Source organism: Balearica regulorum, chromosome 6, assembly GCF_011004875.1.
Source record: "Balearica regulorum gibbericeps isolate bBalReg1 chromosome 6, bBalReg1.pri, whole genome shotgun sequence".
In the NCBI taxonomy this organism is placed as follows: Eukaryota; Metazoa; Chordata; class Aves; order Gruiformes; family Gruidae; genus Balearica; species Balearica regulorum.
Window position 1 is genome coordinate 4580574 of NC_046189.1, and position 23755 is coordinate 4604328.

Genomic DNA, 23755 nt, shown 5'->3' on the forward strand with positions numbered 1-23755 from the left:
TATCAGCATGGTCTAATTTGTGCCATTGCTTTACTTGGCTCTGATTTTGTGTACTGTTTATATGGTGCACTACTCTATTTCTTCACAATGCTGATGTTTTTAACAAGCCAGTCACTTGCCAAACTCAATCTGCATGGGTATTACATTGCCCAAGTTTTTGGACTTTTCAAACATAACTACATTGGATTATGTTTCTTGTACGAAACAAGAAAGTAATCTTCTAGAATTAAGTGTAGGAATACAGTTTTTCTTCAGGGAGATACCTTCAGAAGTAATCTACTAGCGTCTGAGAGCAGTAAGAACGGCATCAAGCTACATAAAGTTTATTTGAATGACAAAAGTATTGACTATTTTAAAAATTTATTTCAAAATAGTCATACCTAGACACTGTGTCAGAATTGTCTGAACTTTGCTACTAGCCCTAACATTTTAATTTTTTTTAATATTTTTATGTTTATTCTTCCTCAGCTGCAGCTAGGAAGCCCTGAAATGTCATTGCTTACAGGCTATTTGCACACTCAAGCTAATCTAAATTTAAACTCTTCTGATTTTTGACCCAAGGGAATAAACTGCAATCAAATACAAATTGCAAAAATATTCAGCATTATAATTCAGTTTCCTACAGCTTGAATTTATAGTCATCTCTGGTTCCCATTTTTATATCTACTAACCAAATCCCACCCTTTTACATAAAAGATGAATCTCATAATCTGTAAACAGTTCTGCCCAGGTGTTTTACTGTATTTACACTCCCACTAAATTTCATGATCATCTTTTCCACTTTCACATTCTTCAAAGAGAACGTCCTCCTGACTGCTGCCAGTAGTTTTTCAGAAATATACTTAAAGCAAATGCTTCTCAATGACCTGTTGAAAAATAAAACTCCACACGTATATAACAATAAAATTAATGTACTGTTAATGGTTCCTACCAGCTCATCGCTAAGTCATGCACTTTAAAAATGTTGCTTAGTTTATACTCTCCAGACTTCAGGGGTTGGGTATATTCTTTAGCATGCACAAGGCGTGGGTTCACTTGAGTATCAATAGGGAACTCTGAATCCTGGAGAAAAATAAAATAATTAATTCTCAGAAGTGCTGTGTAAGTTCATACAATGTACTACTTACCATGTTACTATTTTGAAAACACAATTTTGACTCATTCTTCCGCTCTATTTTTCTCCTCTGTTCAATTTTCATCAATTTTTTTTAAATCACTGTTGTCCTGGTTAATTAATGTTGATACATATTGTTAAAGCTGAGTGCAGGCATAACTGAAAGTCTGGGGGTTTGTAGTGATCAACTGAATACTGTAAGATTTATTAGGGTTTTTTTCTTTTAAAATTATATTCCTACGAGTTAACTTCTGGACAGTTATATCAAAATAGCATTGCTCTAGAAAGAGATCAGCCATCAGTACTAATCGTTATCTGCAATCAAATATACATTCACCATTTATACCAGCAAAACCTCTTCTTCCCCCTAAACAGGAAAAAACCCACTTATGTAGTTCAACACAACAGCAACGGGAAAGAAGCAACTCAACACTGTGGCTACAGCAAAATTCTATTTGCCATTCTTTACTGTGTTTCTGTCATTTATACTCATAACAAAGTTTGCGTAATGATGTGGGTGTGAGAAAAACTTGGCCTGATACTTTTATTGTGAATGTAATTTATGTACCTGCTACTAGAAGATATGATGTTTAAAAAGGAAGGCTGTTACATTGTTAGTATAAAATACCCTACATTAAATTCAGGACAACCTCTGTTTTTAGGAAGTATTTTGTGGAAGACAGACAAAATTCAGGTAAATAAATTATTTTTCCTTAAACAAAAAAATATTTTAACATTGTTTAACAGTACGTTTAGAACTACCAATGTAAGATGCAGTGATCTACCCTGCACTGGACCGTCTCATGATTAAAAGAAATTAACTTCTAGAAACCTTTCCATTTCACATCAACTGGCAGCTGGAAAGCTCCTCAGATTGGAATGGAAGAAATACTCTCATTGTCCAAATCACTCCACTGATATTTTATTTCCTTCTCTTGATTTTTCTTATGCATACTTCCCATACCAGAGACGAAAAGAATAAAGTTCAGTCCTACTATCAAGCTCAGTGCAGTGTGATCTGTGGTGTAATCACTGATTCATCAGCTAAATGAAACAGTTTCCACTATGAGTAGAAAAAAATCAGGCAAACACAGAGAGAGGAGGGCTGCGTATGCACATATAAACAATACAACACAAAGGAGAGCAGCTACACGTAAATAACCTGTTTTTCTCCTTTGACTTCATGTATATATGTAGATCTAGATTGTGAGTAACTCCAGGTAGTATTTCCCAAAGATCGTGATTACTTGGATAAGATCCTTTTCTCTACTTGAATAAAGACTGACAGACCAGTTCCACACATACCACATAATGCCCCCAAAAATTCACCAAGGCAGTAACACTTGTTGAAGAGGGAACTGGAACTCCAGGCTGCCGTGCAGAGGGGACATTTTCCAAGTCAGCTGCTGATGCCGTTCAACAGCATTGACTACACCAGGCAGCGCCAGATTTGCAGCTTTTTAACAGCCTCTCCAAAGCAGCAACCCAGGGAGACAGCATCTGCCTCTAAAAAATCAGTTACAGACCTGATGCAAAGTCCTTTCTTCAAGGCTCTTGTTCATCCATCATAAAAGGAAAAAGACAGCCCTAACATTAGGACCTGGAAGGTCTCAGTCCTGGAAGTCTGTGGCTTCAAGAACAAAAAGGAAAGCTAATTTTCTAATTCAGATGAAACTAATTATACATTACACATGAATTCAAAATGAAGTCTGAAGATAACTTTATCCACGTGGAATAGGACATTTAAGAGTACGCTATACAGAATTCTCTCATCTGGTAGAAGTGACAATTATCAAGAAAAACATCCTCATCATCAGATAATGGAAGGCAAAATCAGATGTTGATTGAAGTGGATTGCTCAGCAAAGATTCATGGATAACGTGCTTAAGATCCACTGCAGGACTGGATTCCCCAAAAGGTCCAAATCCTTCAGATATACATATTGAGCAGACAGGAGAATGCAAAAATACTGAACACCCACAGAATACTAAAATACCCTGAGCTGTTAGCCCAGTTTTCTTCAGCTCCAGCAGTTAACCTAGATGGGTGAGAACTACGGAATTATTGCTGGACTGCACCAGCTTAAGAGCAGAAAATCTGGTCCCCTTGACAATACAGAGATGTTCTTGCTACTAAAGGGAAGAAGGGATTGCAGCATGAGAAGGATTCTGGACAGATAGATACAAACACATCAGCTTTCCCATACAGGGAACTAGGAAATTATTCAGGATAAAATAAAGAAACTGGCCCTGAATTAGAGAAAACAGGCCTTCATACTGACATTCAAGTTAAAGAAAAAGACTTCAGACTACCTTCAAATAGCTATCTGGACATCATCTGCAGTTGTTGTTTACAATCAGCTTGAAATAACTGTCCAGGTTTTTAGGCAGGTAAGCAGCATACAATGGTATTCAAAACTCGTAACATGACTTCAAAAAGATCAGCTGTGCTGGTTTTGGCTGGGACAGTTAATTTTCTTCATAGTAGCTGCTATGGAGCCGTGTTTTGGATTTGTGCTGAAAACACCGTTGATAACACAGGGATGTTTTTGTTCCCGCTAAGCAGTGCTTACACAGGGCCAAGGCCTTTTCTGCTCCTCACCCCACCCCACCAGCGAGTGGGCTGGGGGTGCACAAGGAGCTGGGAGGGGACACGGCCGGGACAGCTGACCCCAGCTGACCAAAGGGATACTCCATACCATGTGGCGTCATGCTCAGCGTATAGGGCTGGGGGAAGAAGATGGAAGGGGAGGGACATGTTCGGGGTGATGGCGTTTGTCTTCCCAAGTCACCGTTACGCATGATGGAGCCCTGCTTTCCTGGGGATGGCTAAACACCTGCCTGCCCATGGGAAGTGGGGAATGAATTCCTTGGTTTGCTTTACAGGCATGCGTGGCTTTTGCTTTACCTATTAAACTGTCTTTTTCTCAACCCACAAGTTTTCTCACTTTTACTCTTCCACTTCTCTCATCCATTCCACTGGGGAAGAATGAGCCAGTGGCTGGGCATTTGGAGGTTTTGTGGTTGTTTTTTTTTGTATCTGCATGTGAGGGTATTAACTATGTTTGAGCATCAAGGTATTATTGATTAACCATATGCTTCAAAATAACAAATACATTCTCCAGACCAAAACAAAAACCTGTTACTACAGAACTGGGTGATGGAGCTAAACTCACAGAACTAAATGCATGTATTTTTCATATTGGACACAGAGTAAGTTGCTGAGCTGTCGCAGGTCGCTGTACAGTGCGATCAGAAGCAGATCATAGTCTGATGTCACAAGTATACAGCCCACTTGGTCTCACCTATGCACAGTTGCCATGTCCCAAAAAGGGGACTACACAAGTATGATCAAGTACTACTAAGTTGAGCTCTACAGTCTGCCTCAGTGATATTCTTAGAAAAGCTGAAAAAAACTCTGTTGTAAGTTCCAAAAGTGAATTACACATGCTTAGTACAATGTGGTAGAGGGTACCAGTACACATGGCATTAACAATGATCTACTTTGACCTGAGACTTCAGGAGCTGAGGACAAGGACGAAAAAGCTTCCAGGTACATCAGGCAGTGAAGAGAAGCTGTATCACAACACAGAGCTAAATTGCAAAGAAAGAAGCTTCAATGGTTGCAAGAAGCCTCAAGAAAAAAAATTGGACAAGATAAATGTCATACTGCTGACAAAACACTGGACTAGGACTGGGAATGAAGGTTTAGATCAGCTTCCCTCTGTGAGATTACTGGCATAGGCTATTTTCCATGGCCTATTTTTTTTTTCTACCACTACTTTTCATGAAGGTGACCTCCACAACTTGCATCAAGAGGCAGACTTTTCTTGGAAGTATTATGTATTTCGGCTTTTTATCAGCATTATATATACATTTAACAGCCTCATTTACAATCAGTGTGGTCTAAAATATTTTCTAAGATTAGTCAGCAGACTAGATTTATTACTAACTCTAATTAACCAAGCTAAATGGCTTTATTAAAAATAGATTGTCATTAAAGAATGTAAGGAGGGTAACTGTGCACAATATATTTTAAAGGACTACACTAGTCATTAGAAAACCACTTACAAAGACTATACAGTTTTCTGAAGACTTGGCTGATCATTCACGTTTGCAACGTTTTCAGGACATCCTGCTGTGAGAAGCTTTAAAGGAAAGACTGAAATTACTGTACTCTTTAAAATGCCCATCAACCACTAAGATCAGGAATGGAATAAAATCAATGTATTTTAATCTGAAAATGTACACACACAGCAGGGATAATCACTAACTTTTCTTGAGAATTTGTTTGCACTTAACTTGATGGCAGCCATTCTGTTAATTTGCAGGAATGAGGGTACAGCAAATTTCAGAACTACAGACTATCAAGAGAGTATAATTTTGTCTCCCATTTCAGAAGCTCTCTACACCACGTGTTCTATAAGGATGCTACTAACCTGAGTCAAACTTTTAGAAGTATTATGAAAATAATCAAGCTAATAACTTAATGATCAGTGCAAGTGCATCTATTACAGACCCAAGACCTAGAAGATATTTTTTCAGTGGACTAAGGTTTCAATCATAAATATATAGCCTAACAAAACCACCCCAAAATCCATTTTTTCCTTTTTTTTTTGTACTTGATGAAAAAAAGACTGCATCTCACAGAAGCTGTAGATGTTCACTGTTCTAAACTATACTTACGTTTCCTCTTTAAAGCTAAAAAACCCACATACAGAGTTCTGTTTGCTCTCAATATTATTATCCTATGCAATTACTTTGCAAGCTTTTATAGATATGCAAAACTTTGGCTTCAAATTGCCTCAGCGATGCTCAGAAATCCCATGCCCAGCACACTGGACTGTTTCCATGGAAAGGTAGGGACTTGGAATGGTGAGTGACATAGAGTAGTCTTTCTTCTGAGTGGAGAGGAAGACAGAATGTGGAAGTCACGGAGAGCACACGATCAAAATCATCCTTTATTGTCTTAACTCAGGTATTAGCAAGATACCTACATCTTGTACTAAGGAGCTAGCTAAACATCTCTCTCTATCTCTTAAATGAGCCATTTCACATAGATTAGCCATCTGTTTAAATATGTTTTCTATATTTCCATTTAGGTATACTTAGGGGTGTACAAAGAAGCAAAAAGGAGCCTATAAAGAAAATCAACTTCAAATGAACACCTAAATTCTTAAACTACTATTTGAAATATGTGGAAGATAATTAATAGAATTAAAAATTCTTATGTCAGAGATAACAGTTTTGGAGAGAAAGATTAACTATGTTGGGAAAAAGCTAAACAAAATCAGAAACATTCAGAATCAGCAAATAAATATGTAAAGTACAAATAAGTAAAGATTAAAGATTACTTCAATCTTGCATTGTTATTCCAGGAAGGAATCCTAATATGTTTGTGGCCAAAGTTACACATTTTTATAGGAATACATGTCAAATTGTGATTGTGTTTCAGCCGTAATATTTCCGCAGACCTCTGAAGCCCGTTACAAGAAAAATTCATACATTTTCCAAATTTGAGAGTGATTAAAATGAGTCTGGAGTATTTATTATACACAGCCTAAAGAGCAAAGAGGTTAGCTAGAAGTGACTATAATCTCAGTGTATGCTACTGCTTCACACAAATCTTTGAAGCTTTATGTACTCCTTATCTTAGGAAGTTTTACATGTCACAAGTTAAAACTTTGAACTAAAATAACATAAAAAAAGCGTACAATCAACATGCTTTTTGTAAACTGTGTCTCATTCACTTTCTGGAACAGAAACAATTACTAAATGTAACCAGACATACTCATTTCAGACTGAAACAATTCTAGGAAAGTCTAAGCACTCTGAACCGAAGTGACTGAAAGTCTTGCATTTTTCAGTAGAAAAAGCCCCAGATACTACTTCAGGAGATACTGCTGTAAATTTCACAAATATAGTAAAAAGACGAGGATAATATAAAAATAATGTTTCTATCATTTCTTACTGAATTTCTGAAGTATTTCTGAAACTATAGTTTTCACCTCCTTTGCTGTGATAATCCTTTATTTTACTCATACATGAGATTTGGCCTCAGTTGTTGAGGTAATTCATACTTCTGGTTCAGACTTCGGGGTCTGAATGGCAGGAACAGCAGTATCACTTGTGAATCTGCTGACTTCAGTAGCTCCCCAGTACACACTAGGTGAAAGCCATGGTTTAAACATACCATGTTTGTTGCTGAGTTGACTTCCTGCCTGAGAAAGGAGTTCAGAAGCAATACCAGCCTAAGGTATTCTCTTACAGCATTTCAAAAATATATTATTACTGTATTGATTTATCAAAGCTTCATCGGAACTTCAATTTATGTGAGGCATGTAAGTTCTGAGCTCCTCAAAACACACAAACAAGCTACCTATGAAATTACAAAGGTTAATATAGATTTATTTATCCCAGATACAGATATTTATCTCTGTGAAATAAATGTGGTAGCTTTATCCTATAAACTTCCTACAATAAAAAGGCTCAAAATACTAATACAAAGATAGCTCTCCTCCTCCAACAAATTTTGGGAATGAAATATCATTGTTTAATCCTTATTCTATTATTTTTCAATCGCTAAATCCTAAGGGTAACAGAGAATCCATTGCACAAGTTGAGATCTTACATAACAAGGCTTTGTGAAACATTTATTACAAACATTGATTGCAAAGACTGACACCACTTCAGCATCAGCAGGGGTAGCGTGCATGCCAAAAATCCAAGAAATGCATGCACTGAGTTGTAAGGAGCCAAAGCAATATATTATGGTTTTGTTCACTCTTGTACCTGCAGTGTACTAGACATCTGTACTATGACGAACATGAAAAGCTATTAAGCTTCTCTCTTACATCAGTATAAAAGAGAAAGTAATATATTTCCTGCCTGTGAAATTAAACATCCTATTACTTTATTATCTAAGGCAAGGAACATTACATTCAAAATAGCGTCCCAGAAAGAACCATAACCGTTCCGAATGCATGTCCAAATGCATGTCCTCATTCACTGACAATGGTAAAAGCAAATGGCGCATCACATCTGCCCAAACTGTCCTTCAGGAACTACACTATCATTGCTATCTAAAGTTACAGGAATAACAGACTGTCAGCCGCCCGTAAAGTTAGCCATGACCCTTAGTCCGTTTACACGTAGTATTTCCATAGCTCTCAAAAACGGCAGCAGCAGAGAGTAAGCAACATTATCCTTATTTGTTCTATAGGCACAGGGAAGACATCCAAACAGTAGATTCTCAGCAAAGGTAATAATGCAAACCCATCTATACCCCCCAAGTAATAAAAGGATCTAGTACTGATTCTTATCATTTACCTGGGGAGCCCTGTAGAAACCAGGATCGCATGAACTCATAAAAGCCTTTCCTGCCCCAAGACCTCATGGCTTCATATACAAAAGCAAACCACAAGAGCAGAGCAAATTCCATTCAAATAGCGAAAGTAATCAAAAGAATTTTTAGAAATACAAATATATAAGAATGAAAACAGTCTTGGCTGTAATTGCTCACAATGAATAAATCTTAATCATCAAACTATCAAAAATAAAGTACGTGAAATAAGCTAAAACATTTTAAAAAGCAAACTATAGTATGAGATTTCCAAACCCTAGTTTACTTTTCCTCAACTTTTAGTTTTTACAAGAATCAGACAATTCCTGAGGAAAGACATGAATAATGACCAATATTAAGATGACATAAGACACTACTTAAATTTATTTTAAGGTTCAAAGTCAGTTTTCAAGAGAGATTGAAACCTGTTCCTGTTTCTCTCTTTCCCACGATGAAAATCCTGATACTCCACCCTGTTCTCCAAGTAGCTTAGTTATGGTGCAACAGAGATAGGTGGCTGCAAAAGGAACCAAATAGTAAGCAGGAAACTACTGAATAAGTATTAAGTGCTTTGCTGCAAGAGTGACAGAAAATTAATGTAAAATACAGTAGCCAACATACAGCCAAAATGTAGTAGTTTCTTTTTCATGTTTTCTGTAATTGAAGGAATAAGGTATCCTTTTCTAGCAGGCTATGTAAAAAATGAAGCTATTTAGTGCATCCACTGAATAGAATGCCACTAGCAAAATATTGAGTAGCCAATGTTGTAGGATTCTTAATACTGAAAAAACTCAATTTCAAAATGTTCTAGTGTCTATAGTAACTGGACTACACCACATTTACACATTATTTTACTATTTTGATCATGATCACAATTATTTTACAAATATGTGATATGTAAGGAAAGGAAGTTGAAAGCAATAGCAGGAGAGCATAGTAAAACTTTTATTGCATACTATGTCTTGCTTGGCTTGCTAATAAAAAACATAAAAATCACCTACAAAGATTGTGGCCACATAAATCCTCCTTATTCAGTTTATAACCCTGAAAATTTTTTCCTTTTTTTTTAAAAATATAAACTAAACATAATCTGTAATGGTAGTAAAAGTCAGATTAATTAAAAAAGCAATGGTAAAACTGCTCAGGGCTAGTGTATTCATGCAGCTCTTCAGACAGTTCGTGAGCTGGTGCTAACAGTAAATTTAAACTCGAAACTGCTCCTGACAATGTCAGTTTTAAGGGTCTGCCAAGTCAAGTCTTCCTAGAGCTGTAGCCTATGCCATAAAGAAACTAGAAAGCAGTACCACTATAAACGTACAACTGTACCACAGACACTTAACACCTTTTTGACTAGAACTCTTACTAGCATTCATTGATAAATTTACAGAACTTTTCTACTATAAAAAGGATAAACTTGAAGACTGAAAGTTGCTGCACTTCACTAGTATTTCGTTTCTCTGATTATGGCTATTAAAACCGTATTTCCCAATGATTAATAATCTGAGAGATTTGAAGAATACAAGGAATCTAATAATTGTAAGATCCATCACTGAAGTGTAATCACTTCCTTCCAATTTTTAGGACTACAGCTTAACTTTTATTGCCACTATTTCAGAAAGTAACGGTATAAAAGGAAAAATGTTTTCTATGCAAAACATATTGCCAAACCCTACAGAAATAAGACTAACATTTTAGCTTCTGCTAAAACTTAAAAACTTGTTAACAAATACCTAAGTAAATCACATTTCTCAGTTTAAAGCAACAGGATTGTGGATGATGCTGTTAAGGATAAACAGCTCAAATGTGGGTACTAACATAATTTGTACACTAGAGACAAATGGAAACATTCACTTCAGTATTTATAATCAAAGCCTAGCACAGAAAGGGAGTAGCAACTCCACTGGCACAACAGGCATCCATGGATGTTTCAGAATATTTTGCTTTAGAAACTGATCTCTCTAAGGAAATCACAACATCCACGAAGATCACATATCAATGTACAAGATTCATACTGATGTACAAGAAACCGAGCATAGATGGTGACTTTGCAGGCCAGTGAGTTGCACATTTTCTTAGAGGACAGAGCTTGGACTCTCAGGACCAAGAGCTGAGAACCACAGAACAGCTCCTTGAGCTTGCTCGACATTGACCACAGAACAATTAGTAGATTTAAGATGCTCTGCACCCACAATGAATGGAAAACAAATACCTAAGCTTTAAAAAGATGAATAGGTTATTTTTCCAGAGAAGGAACAGTCCTCAAAATAAACTATTCATTGAAGACCCTTCTGTCTTAGCAAGGATATCTATGGTGTGCAGAAATACTACATGCAGCTTTGTCAATAACTTCTACCACCCCAGCTACCTCAAAACATACTTTTAGCCCCTTCTTTTGCTTACATAATCTAGTCTGTAACAGGATACAGAATGACCAATGGTCTCTGTTGAATCATTAAGGTGAGTGAGAAGTCACAGTGAAGTTATTCTAGTACATGAATGTACTAATAATTCTGAGTTAAGCTACAGTCTCAAAATGATATAATGATCATTCAACTTTCAATTTACTACTCCTTGATGGTGGGAATTTAACTTAATACATCCAATTAAAATTGATTTCTTAATTTAAAATTATACAATTCAATATTATAACTCTAAGATACCGGTACTGATACATCTGGATTTTAAGTGTCTACTTGTGATTACCATTAACAGGAATTATGAATGTAAAATCATCATAGGTGAAAGAATAAATTCAGTACTATTTTACCAGTAACAATTCTGAATATGTTGATTCTTGTCATCATAGCATCACCACAACATAACAATAGAATATGCTCCCGTTTGTTTTTCAAAATATATTATCTGTCATGCAATCTACCTTTTACAAAGCACAAAACAATGCCTATGTTCACACAGTAAAGATGCACAGCACAGCTACAGCTACAACAATCTTACATCAACAAGTGAAAACACTCTTACAAAACCCAGCTTAATCATTTGCCAAGGAGATGTAAAGAAAATGGTAATGAAAATGCTGCAGTAAATTCTGATGATGCATGCATTTGGTTGCCTGAATTTTCATAGCAGATTTGTAAGTAACAAATAACTGTGCTCTTCCCAAAGATGTTCCCTCTCCCTTCCTTTCAAAGGCCTATGCTTGAAAAAGCTACTATATTTATGATCAATGTTAAAATAAACAATGGCATAATAAAATATAGAAACTTCTACCAATTATAATTTTATTTTGTAAATTTAAATTTTGATTACGGTGCAATTAAAACTTCAGCAATATTTTAAGTTACAGCAGTACGTGTTGCATATGCCATACAAGTCAATTAGGCATGTTAAAAAGGTAATGCTGATTACATGATAGACATGAAGTTACTTCAGTGTTCTGACATATTCCAAAATATGTTGCAGTATTGTCTTTTTTATATACATTTTTAAATTGTTCATAGTGATTAATATGAATTCTTTACTACAGAAGTATCCTAAAGTCAATTAACAAATGTAGATGTTTTCTTCAAACAAGTTGTCTAATTTCCATTTGCTTTCTCAGAACAGCCATATGAATCAAGAAATTAGTTATTAAACATCACATGTTCAGATCTATATGTATAAAAAGTCCCTTAGATCACACATATTGATGTATGGTATCATAGATACCATGGTATCATTTTTATTAAATCACAATCTATATCAAATCCATGCTTCATGTATGATTCTTTCCATTGCAGTACTCAAATGGATTTAAAGATCTTAGGGCTAGAGCTAGTTCCCACTGCTTGGGAACTAGTGTTAAAAGAACAAATAAATTTAACAAATGTGAATAAAGACACTCTTAAATCCAGTACACATTATACAATAAGTTACCACAAAAATGTTTGTATTGCTAGACTGAGGTCAAAGTGAAAAAGAAAACGTATCAAACGAAAACAACTTTCTGATGTGCTTAATGAAACTGTGTTTCATTTTTCAAATACAGAACTTGGATTTTTTTTTTTTTTTCTCCTGTCATCCTAGCATGGTTTTGCTGTGAAAACATAACGTATTGACATCATCACCAAGACAAAGCTGGCCCTTTACCTTACCTGGGAAGGGGTGGAGCTGTAAGCTACACAGCTGCTTTGTCCCCAGTGTCAGCACCAGGCCATGCGGGAAACTGGTCAGCTCAGCAGCCTGAGGAGCTGGGAGACTCTCCTGGCAGGCGCTGCCCACTTCCTAGCCTGCAGCCTAGCATAGATTTCATACAGCACAACTGTACCCTATCCATCTTTGTGTTTCTGCCCTGCAGAAACTTACTCCCTTGTGTAAACTACACATCTCAGCATCAGATGCCAGGTTGCTGCTGGTGATACCTTGGGGACTAGGGAACATACTGTTGCTGCCCAACCCTGACCACCGGTGTCGTCATCCCTGGCCCCTCTCTCAGCAGCTGACAGCATTCCTTTCCCTTTTACATCACATGAAACTCTGGCTATGCGTGTTCTTCCTGGGCCTTTCGGGGTCTCTTTTGCTGATGACCTTTCAGCCTGCTGTCCAAGATGACAACTGGAGGATTGCACTGGCGACCGTGGGGACCGTTGTTCTGCTTCATGCCCTGCGGGCTGTTGGCTGTTTGGCATACTTTTCTGATGCCCCTGAACTGGATTTTCACTGCACCTTTTATCCCTGCTCACACTGGAACAACAGTAATAACAAACAGACAGTAAATAAGATTACAATGACCATTTCGCCATCTGTACAATAATTTTATTTTAGTTATTAAACATTACATGTTCAGATCTAAATGTACAAGTCCCCCTTAGATCATACATATTGATGTACAGTATCATAAATACCATGGTATCATTTTTATTAAATCACAATCTATTTCAAATCCTTATATTAAGGAAGGGTTTGGCTCTTTCAGTTCAGCATCAAAGGTGCAAGTTCCCAGTGGCCCGAATCCCAGCAACGGACTGCGCCTGCATAAGTGAACAACATAAATAAGCCAGTTTCTTCTTAAGGTATAGCATTAACAAGTAGCTATCACACCCATAAACCATCTTCAGGAGAGAAACTTTTGGGGTAAGCTTTTCCTTAATGATTTTTAATTAATCCAGGTGCTTTTAAAACAGTTTTAAGAGTTTAGCTTGCATCTACTTCCATCAGAATAACTAAGCAATGAAGTAATTTTAAACTTTTAACAGTTTAAAGACGTAATTATTTTTATACAGTATAATATAAATGTCAGCATTAACCTGGTAATTTCCACAGAAATGTATTTCTTCCATATTGCCTTTCCACTCAAATATTTAATTTTGAAAAGTTCATCCCGACTGTCACCAGTTCTGGTTTTTGGTTGGGTGGTTTGGTTTTTTGGAGGGTTTTTCCCCCTTTCTATCCATTGAGGAATATACAGGATTTCCAAATATCTGATACTATAAAATCTACCTCCATGTCTACAGAGTCCCAGTGCACATTAGAAAAATAATACTGTAATTGCACAGTAGGCTAGGTAGATGACAGTTTTATAGGCAAACATCGGGTTTTTTTAAACACAGCAAGACCACGCTGAAATATCTCTAAATGCAGTTTATGGAAATATGGGAATGTAACAGTAGAAATAATGCATTGCTCTATAATGAAGACAAAATAATTATAATAGCTGTTATATATAAAGACTATATGTATTGCATATGTACAGAATGTACACACATACCTGTATGTCCATATGTACAGAATTTTATACACACATACCTGTATGTCCACATATAAAAACCAGCATGTAAGACATGAAGCAAAAGGAAAAATCTGAGTTTACCAATTTTAAGTATTAATACATGTAGCGGATGTTTTTCTTCAAACTAGAAAACCAAAAATAATTACTCTTTAAAAAAGTGTTGCTACTTGACATAAGCACTGATTAAAAGAAATAGAAAATGAAAAGACTCCTACCCATAGAGGCCCTGTCATGCTTAATGCTGCCATGTCAAATACTGATTTATAATTATTAGAATTAATTTACAATATTTTCCCAACACAGACTTGTTAAATCATTGTGAAGTTTAGTCCAAAATATCGTAATTAAAGTGAACATCAGTTTCATCAGCTATCAAAATGTTTAGATGCTACAAAATACCACCAAATGTTTCTTCACTAATCCTTCCTCCAGCACATGTGGTATGTCTTTCACAAGGAGTATTTTCCCATTGATCAAGATTGCAAAATTACAAGCCTGAGAGTTCTGAAGTAACAGCAAGATCTTCATCAAAAGAATTTTCTTAGCACATAAGCTATTAGACAGATTTACCATGAAACTCAAACCCCGTCCAGAAAAAAAATTGCTACATTCTTCTGCTTTACATGTAGTTTTCCCAGGGTTACCAGCAATTTCAGAGAGACTGTTTACATAGATTGTCTCTTTAAGCTAAGGAGCAATGACACATGGTTAGAGTCTCAGAACTGTAAGCACTGTCCCTACAAATACTGCGCAAAATAAGATGAAACAGTGCCAGCAAAACGTGCCCAAAACATCATGTAAGTGTAAGTGGAAAACTTTATAAAAACAGCAGTGCCAAAAGAGAGGACAAAATTCCTTAGAAGCTAGTACAATATCACATATTCATTTATGGTTGTTCCAAAGCACAGTTCATCTGAACTAATTCTGATTTTATTTCTAACACACATGCTGTAAGAAAGTGTGGAAAAAATCTATTCTTTGTTTGGGTGATTTAGTTTGACAAGATCCTATCTTGCACTTCTAATAACCAAAAAAGCTTATCTTCTCCTAAAGATTCTCCTACCACTAGTATGTCCGAATATTGATGCTAGCATTCAAGTAAGTTTTAAAGTTTGCCATTCTTGTATTAACTTTCCAAATACTAACAATGTTTTGTTTTTCCTGAAATTAATGCTCTACTTAGAAGGAATTGTCAGGAACCTCAAAAACTGCATTTATACTCTCAGTATCTAGTACACACTAATTTTTCACATGACTAAAGTACACATTGCAATCATCTGAATAATTGTTATATGGCACATAGGGTTTACAAAGGTCCGTATATCACTACAATGAACTAGTCAACACATTCAGGGACCATCAGTTATTGATGTATTTGCAATTATCCTTTACAGATGCTGTCCGTATTATTCCCCTTTGCATTTAATCATACCAATTCAGTTTCAGGACAGGTAGTAACCATTATTCCAAGCTCCCCAAAATGATAAATAATGAAAACAAAGCTGTAAGAATACTTTGGCATCCAGGTACAAATCACTCAACTTGCCAATACTGGAGAGTAATGGATTCTTTATAATAAAAAGCTAATTAATTGATTACAATAGTTGTTAGCAATAAGTACTATATCAAATAGCGTTAATGCTGATTATCTATCACTGTAAGTCAGCACAAATATTTGCAGCACTGCAGGAAGTGGATACTACAGAATATGTGAGGGACTGCCAGACTGACTTCACAAACATGCCAGCAGTGAAACTGAAACTGCTAAAAACTGCCTTAAGGTGCAAAGAAGTCAGTCTGTTCTAAATTCATCAAGACATAGATGATAAAGCCAGACCAGACAACGTCTGTAATTTATTTTAGACCACATAAAACCCAGGCCATCGCACTTTCTTGAATTAATTTCTACTTGAGCTAGACATAGCTTAAAAAAGCCATTATTTAGAAAGTGCCAGTTTTTTCAAGACTGAAGAATTTACTCTAACTGCCAGTACTTTTGTGAAATGCCTAACTACATTCTCTGTTAAAAAGCAACACTATTTCTAACACAGAATGTCCTTAAATTAACTTTTCATCTACCAAATCCTATTCTACTTTTGTCTGCTAAGTAAACAGTCCTATTAAGAATATATTTTGTTCCCTTTGTCACAGTCAATGATGAAGAACTGCTTAACTAAACCTGGTCTAGTTCAAGATGTCCTTGCTCATTGCAGGGAGGACTGGACTAGGTGACCTTTCAAGGTCCCTTCCAACCCACACTATGAACTTTAACAGACATTGTAATGAAAAAGTAGATTTTTATTTCTGTTTAGTTTACCAAGTGATCCAGACTTCCCCTCCTCATTTACCTGGTCTCTTCATGAAATAAGACCTCTCCAATGCCTAATCTGTTAACTTTATCAGTAGCACTGAATCAAATTCTAATCAGATTTTTTAGATTCTTTTCTTCCTGAGTCACATATAAAAATGCTAAACAGCTTATGAGGAAAAAAAAAAGAAAATATCTGAAAACATTTTATGATTCTCCATTTAAGGCTTTGTGTCAGACTTTACCATATTAGTAACATTATTTATGTTGATTTTGTACAATTGCTTAATGTAGATAAATCTATCTTCTACAATCACAGGATAATTTGTATTAATATTAGTACTAATCATATACACTGTTTAGTTTTCTGTATGATTCTAGTGCTCCATTTCATGAGTCACTTTTTACATCTTAAAGATAGTTTTGGCAGTATCCACAGATTGCTGGCACAATCTCACTGAGACAATTTCTTCGTACAGGAGGAGATGAAAGAATGGAATTAGTTTATTACCACCTGACTCCTAAGTTACAGAACTGACAGACTGAGCTTTCATGTGGGATATCAAAAACTGCAAGATGTTATTCAATTCTTGAAACTTAGTCTGTGTACTCTCAATAGAAAAGTAATTTGTTTATGTGGGTTAGGACAGATGGCATGGGGACCTAAAATGAGTTTTACTCTGAAAAACAGCAATGGTTTACCCAATAGATCTGTTCTTTTTTTGTATTCAAAATCATATCTCCTTAGGAAGAATGCAAGTAACAGTTTTTACTGCTTTTTATTACCATTAGCCCCTCAAAACCAACTCAATTTTGAAATGGAACTAGATTCTCTATTTGTCTTTTTTTGGTCTCCCTCTTCAAAGCGTAGAACTACCCTTTCATACGTAGCAGCTTTCTGTTCCATCCCCTCTGAAACCAGTTCTCCACAGCTGCTCATCTACAGACAGATTCAAGACAACTTGCAATTTCCTTCTAAATCTAGGCACTTGGGCACTGCCTTAACAGTTTCAAAGCTTTTATTGGAGATGTCAAGTTTCATTCATCAACAGCTCCATACAGGATGAGTGTGAAGAATGTGGGCATTAGCTTTATTAATTTAAGAGTGCTATGCATCAATATACCTCTGTGGGCTCGGAGAGTAGTACCATGGTCAGTTATGAGATACAAGTGGGTAAAACCCTACAGAGTTCACTGACCACAATTTTGAGCCTAATGCTTGAAAAGACAATACCAGAAATCTACCACGGAGATAAAACCCAACAACTACCCAGGAAAATTTATCTGCACAAGCCTGTTCTAATTTACAAGACATTTCTAGAGATAGACTCTGGATAAAAAAAAAAGTTTCAGAAAAACTAAAAAGACAGTCTGGATGTAAGGGGAGTGAGACACTAGTGGGGAAAAAACCAGGCTGAGAAGTAGACACTCCAAAGAATTCTGCCTTAAAGCATACAGAACCTAGCTGCATATAAATTAGAGAAAAATAAAATAAATAAATTGTGTAACAGTACATATTGCCCAGCTTTTTAGGAAAGAACCTTCTTTTCAAGTTATTTTGACTATCCTTAGATCTTAAACTATTGCTTTTGTTTCCTTCATCTACTCCCCTAGCAAAGGCTTTTCTAGTAACCTTCCCAATTCTGGGGAATCTACAGTGGCTCAAACTCTCCCTTGAGCCCTGATTCACTGGTCATAAAGTTATGCCTAACTGCCCTTTGAATATGCCTGAGCAGGTATGACTCTCCCTTAACCACAGTAATAACCCATACAAAACTGTAATAAATCTGAATTTTTCTCCCATTTGTATTATGAAATAAGTTGCTTTAGTAAACGTCCATCTTCTACCTCATCTTCTTCACATCTTTCTTTGACTTTAGTAAAAGCTTTAGGACAGCAAGCGACTAACACCTTGCTCTGTACAGTAAACCTAAGTGCATAGGAGCAGGCAAATTAGATTTCCTTTGCCAATATTCTACCAGAAGTCTTCTCTCATTCTGTTTTTTTCATAACGTAAAAATTCTACTACTCCTTTCCACAAATTTAACTGTAGGTTTTTTGCTCTATTTTTGTCCTCTGAAATTTTAAGTCATAATAATCTTCCATCCCCTTATTTTTTATCATCTATAATCTGTACCTTTGCCTCACTTTTTGTTTACTTGCAGTTCATAGTCATCCACCATGTTCTTACCAACCTTTCACTCTATTATTCTTTTTCTAGTTTCCAGGTATTCCTGGATACTTACATGGTATGTGGAAAACAGTGTGCAACATAACTATTCCAGTTATACAGAAAGAGAGACCCCTGCCCTGCCACCTCTCCCATTTTAAGTCCTACTCCAATTGCCATGTATTTCAAAAGTGTTCTTACAGTGAAAACAACAACATAAGGCCAGGAGTAGTTTCAGAAACAGCATTTCTGGAAAGTGTCTTTTGGATCTGGATATAAAAACCTATTCCTGCTGGCAGGTCACCTTCAGTTTCTCATTTCTGATCTAGAGTTTATGATTGCAAACTTCCACCAGATGGTATTCAAGCAAACATGGAATTGTTACAGCTCACTTTTTGTCTGCAACACAAGATTCACAATCACCTGTTCTCCTCTATGCTTCCCCAAGCTTACATTAATTTCTGCATTACGGTGCAAATTGCCTTTATATTTCACTTTCCCAAAGATCCAGTCATCTAACTCAGAGCTGCCTTGTCTTCCTCACCAGTCCTTTTAGTTTTTTATCTTTTATATCTACCCTTAGCTGTCACACCAACACCTTAAACAGTTTCATTTTTATTGTGCTTCTACTTTCAATCTGCAGGCACTGAAGGCAACGTTTGGCAAGAGCTTTCACACAGTAAAACTGGAAAAAACCAACACAATTTCTACTCAAAGGAACTGCAGTTACTAAAGGCATTTAATTTGTTTTTAAAGATCTCTTCTATGTGATCACAGCCATTGCTGCACATCAGATAAAAGGCCTGTAATGTTTCAGCCATAATCTGTACCTCTGGCCCCCCTATGTATTTGCCCTGAAGGAAATCCTAACAAAGTCTCCAACTTGCAGTCTCTAACTGATGAAAAAGTCTGCAATACTCTGCCTCCAGATCAGACTCAGAAGTTTACCGGAATCACACTGGCAATTTTTTAGTTATGATAGAGATAATTGGTTTTTTGTGCTATAGAGGAAAACAAAGGACACATTCAGGATTGCAGTTCAACTACATAAAGTAATGCTTACTAAAACATATTAAACACCATTCCTCTCTCAATTTCTATCGTTCCCCAATTAAATGCATACTTGTTCTTCTTCTGGAGTTGAAAAAAACCTTAAAGATATACAGGTGATGAATTTCAATAAAAAGATTACAGCATCTCTGATTCTGTTCTCTCAGAATTATCTTCAGACCAATAGCTTCTTAAAACACTATCTTATTTATTCAGAATAAAAACATTTAAAAGAAAACACATTTTAAAATTAAGAAACATCTTACACAAACGCCTACTCTACATTCAGTTATCCATACACCATCCAGGAAGACCAGAAAGTCTAAAATACTTCTGGTTCCTTCATTGGTGCCAAGTCTCCTACTGAAAGTCGGACACATTACTGCACTGAGGGGACCCTATAAAGAATTTTTTTTTTTTTGATGCCTCATCCTTTCAGTCAGTTCATAGTACTCTTTTTCTTCTAGTGAAGTGAAAGTTCAACTTGATTCTTGAAGTATTTCAGTATTGACATAGTAATGGCTAGTATACACAGTGATGACAACTTCTATAGGAAAAACCTTCTACTGCATATGACCACATTTTTATGAAAAGAAGGAAAAACATGCTATAAGAGCATAATTGAAACAGGTGACAATCATGCTTGAGAAGCAAGATCCTAAGTCCACATTTCCACATCTAAATTAAGCTATGTGGGACTTTTTCATCCAAGGTTTTACTGCTAATACAAACTCACACTATTTGTGTGTGCCTGCAACCTTAATACTGCCTTAATCGCTTTTTTTTTTTTTTTGGAGTCTTCTATCAAATTGATGAGTACATTCTCTCCAAAAATTTCCTTTAACTCAGAATCTAAAAAGAATGTAAAGAACAAAGCAGAAGATAAATTGCTATCGTCACAGAAGTTCAAGAGTAACACTTAAAAATGTCAGATTTTTTTCTTTTTAATTTAAGGCTTAAAAATGTTAAGTTATAATACTGCATAAAGCACAGAATTACCTGGATATTTGTCTGGGGCAGGGCGTGTGTGGTAGTGCAGAAACAACCACCAGAAGCAGCCTTCAAAGTACCAGCTGAGAGCAGCAGTTCCAATGTCTATAGAAAAGACACTGAACAGAAGGTCTCACTACATAACCAACTTTTTTGCACTGCTATACAGGGTCTCCATATTTATAGCTGGTATGCACACTTCAATAGAAAGGTAAAAATCAATGATTCATACAGCAGTCTTTATCATCACACTAGAATCTCAACTTTCTCAAACCAAAAAGCCCCAAACAAGGCATGCCGCGCTGTATTGTCTGAATAGGACCAGACAGAAGTCTTAAACATGTAACATTCAGAAGAAAACCATACAAGAAACATACAGGTAGAAAGTCCTCTTTACAACTAGACAAACTCTCACCATTGGCTCAATTAGCTTACACATTCCTCAACAACTTCAGAATTCTGTCCCAGATGTAGAAAGACTGGATTCTGTGAGAATCATCACAAACTTGAAACCGCCCCCAGAAACTCTCACCTACTATCCAGTAAATAGGAAGTAAAAACGAGATTTCATGTAACATACTAATCTAGCAGCCACACAGATGATCCTGTGCCCTCACACATGCTATCACAGGTTCACCTTCCCTTGCACTGAGTAGCATTACTTTGGTCCCACGGGGATCCTCTTCACCTAAGTAAACTGGCAGAAAACCACCACCACAAAAACCTAATTCTTCTCTGCAAAGAATGCATGGAGAAAGGAGAAAAGCAAACAGAGGCAGAGAATTGGAACCTTGTCAGTGGCAACAAGCCATTAGATCTGTTTAATTGATTATTAAGATACTAGATTACCAGAAAATGATCCTTCACAGTACAACATTATATAATGATAGCTGACTTTAAACAGAAGCCACATATTTAACTCTCTTTAGCATGCCTAAGAATTTATTAGACAATAATATCAACCCAATCTCAGCATATAAACCTTAAATTCTCAAAAGCATTAGGCATCTACTCCTACTAACTTCTATGACAGGGAACCTAAACACCTTTGCAGAGCTTCAGATACTAATTGTGGATAAACACATAGACATTATTTTGAGAAGAAAACCTGAAAACCTTGAAAACCATTGGTTAATGGCTTACATGTACTGGGTGTGCAGCTAAAGTAATTAAGATGATGTAAACTACACCTAGATCAATGTCTCATTCGTAAAACATAGGCGCATACTTGTGCAGCTAAAAATAACCAAATTAGAGTTGATGCAGACTCACCAAAAAGATAGCACTAGTAACACTAAATCTCAGATGTGTCACTAATATATTGACTAGAACAATCCAATGACATACTGAAATGATATTCAAATACATTTGGCTGGCAAGAGAAACAAAAAGGTTACCCTTTTCTTGTTTTCTCTCATTACTTTTAGTACAGTAACTTCTGACAAAATTCATGATTGGTGAATTCAATTAGCAAAAGATTTTTAAAAGTAATAAAACCAGGATTTGTAATATTAGGAACAATATTTATAGCTCCAAAGTCTCCAATTTAAAAGCTTTCCTGACATTCATACATTATTTATGAAAAATAAACTTTTTACGCTAAAGAAACAGAAAAGGATTGTTTCAAAAGGTATAAAAAATTTAAGACAAGCTAAAGCATCGCTGAGAAGCTGATATAGCTGGATAAGAAGAGTCTCCTGCTCAGGTGGCATGTTTTAGCTCCTAACCACAGCTTTGGCACGCACAGCCTGTTTTACTGTCTCTGAGCCTGTCTACTCGTACGGATTACCATATGGTGGCTGGAAGCCTCCTCTGTGTGTATCCTGACAAAAATGGAAATAAACTAAACACAGATTGTAAAGAGCTCCTTGCTATGATTCTCAGACCAAAAAGCGGTTCAATTAGCACCAAAGTTAAGAATATATGCGAGTATATTAGTTTGGTTGTGTTTTTTAGAAAGAATGCAGGAGTTATGGATACAACACAGGATGTATCCAATTGACCTCAAATCTGTTCCAAATTGGTCAGACTTTCCCTCTCATTCTTTTTATGTTTACCCAGTTTCTAAAATACTTCATTTGTATATAATAGGCTGTCTTCCATTAAAATAAAACAAAACTCTATAAATAAACAATAGTGCCAAGAAAGCTTACCCAGCTCTTCTTCATTGTTATTTCCAAAACTATTTTAATCTGTGTAGATTTCTGAGATTAAGTCTATACACACTGGTTGTTCAAAGCTTTGGCAGCAAGGAAAAGTTGGCCATGAACTATTAGAAGAGAAGCTGGAGACGTAAGATCAGAACAGGGAAAGTTTAGTCAGAGAGCAGGAGCAGCAGAAGAAAAAGCTGCCAAAGCCTGATATCCTGGAACTCAAAAGAACATCTTTCAAATTACTACTATGCTTACCGCATGTAAGAGAAGGTGAGATCAACAAATCCATGGTTATACAGCAACTAGTTTTAATCATCATCAAACCTGTCAGGCCTAGATTTGAACTGGAAATCCAACTATGAAAAGCCCTGTGACCCATTAACATTATCTTCATAGTATGTGACACTCCAATGAAAAAATAATCACATCTTCTGGAGAAAATAGTCTGATTATTAATTCATAAGCTGTTTGGAATACAGCCCTAGCATTTTATTTCCTTTAATTGTTTTTGTTTGAATGCAATGAAGACTTTACTTTCCACTCCCAGAAGTATTGCTTGGATATACAAACAACCCTGAACAGGATGAGCAGCACATGTTCCTGCCAGAGTACTTACGGTATGTTAGAGACGTTCGTTACCATGAAAACTAAATGCTAATGCTGAATTTCATTTTCCTTAAAGTGATGTTTACATATGCAAAGGCTTTGTTTAAATATTGGAAAAAAGACTGAAACACCAAAATCCGTAACTTAGTATAGAATAGTTAATTTAAAATACAAATAGCACAGTTAGCGAGCACCTGAGCCCTTCCTTTTGGATTTTAGGGGTCTGAGTGCTCATTTAATATTTCAATCACATTTCAGTAATTTGAAAGGGATCCAGTTTTATGCATGAATAATTTAA

At 36.1% G+C, this 23755-nt stretch overlaps 1 protein-coding gene across 1 annotated transcript in view; it reads right to left on the reverse strand.

Moving 5' to 3' along the window:
- Nucleotides 1-23755, reverse strand: part of SPAG16 (sperm associated antigen 16) — a 404854-nt gene that overhangs the window by 340731 nt on the left and 40368 nt on the right. The window contains 1 exon segment of the mRNA XM_075755745.1: nucleotides 932-1062. Coding sequence (XP_075611860.1) covers nucleotides 932-1062 — 131 coding nt within the window.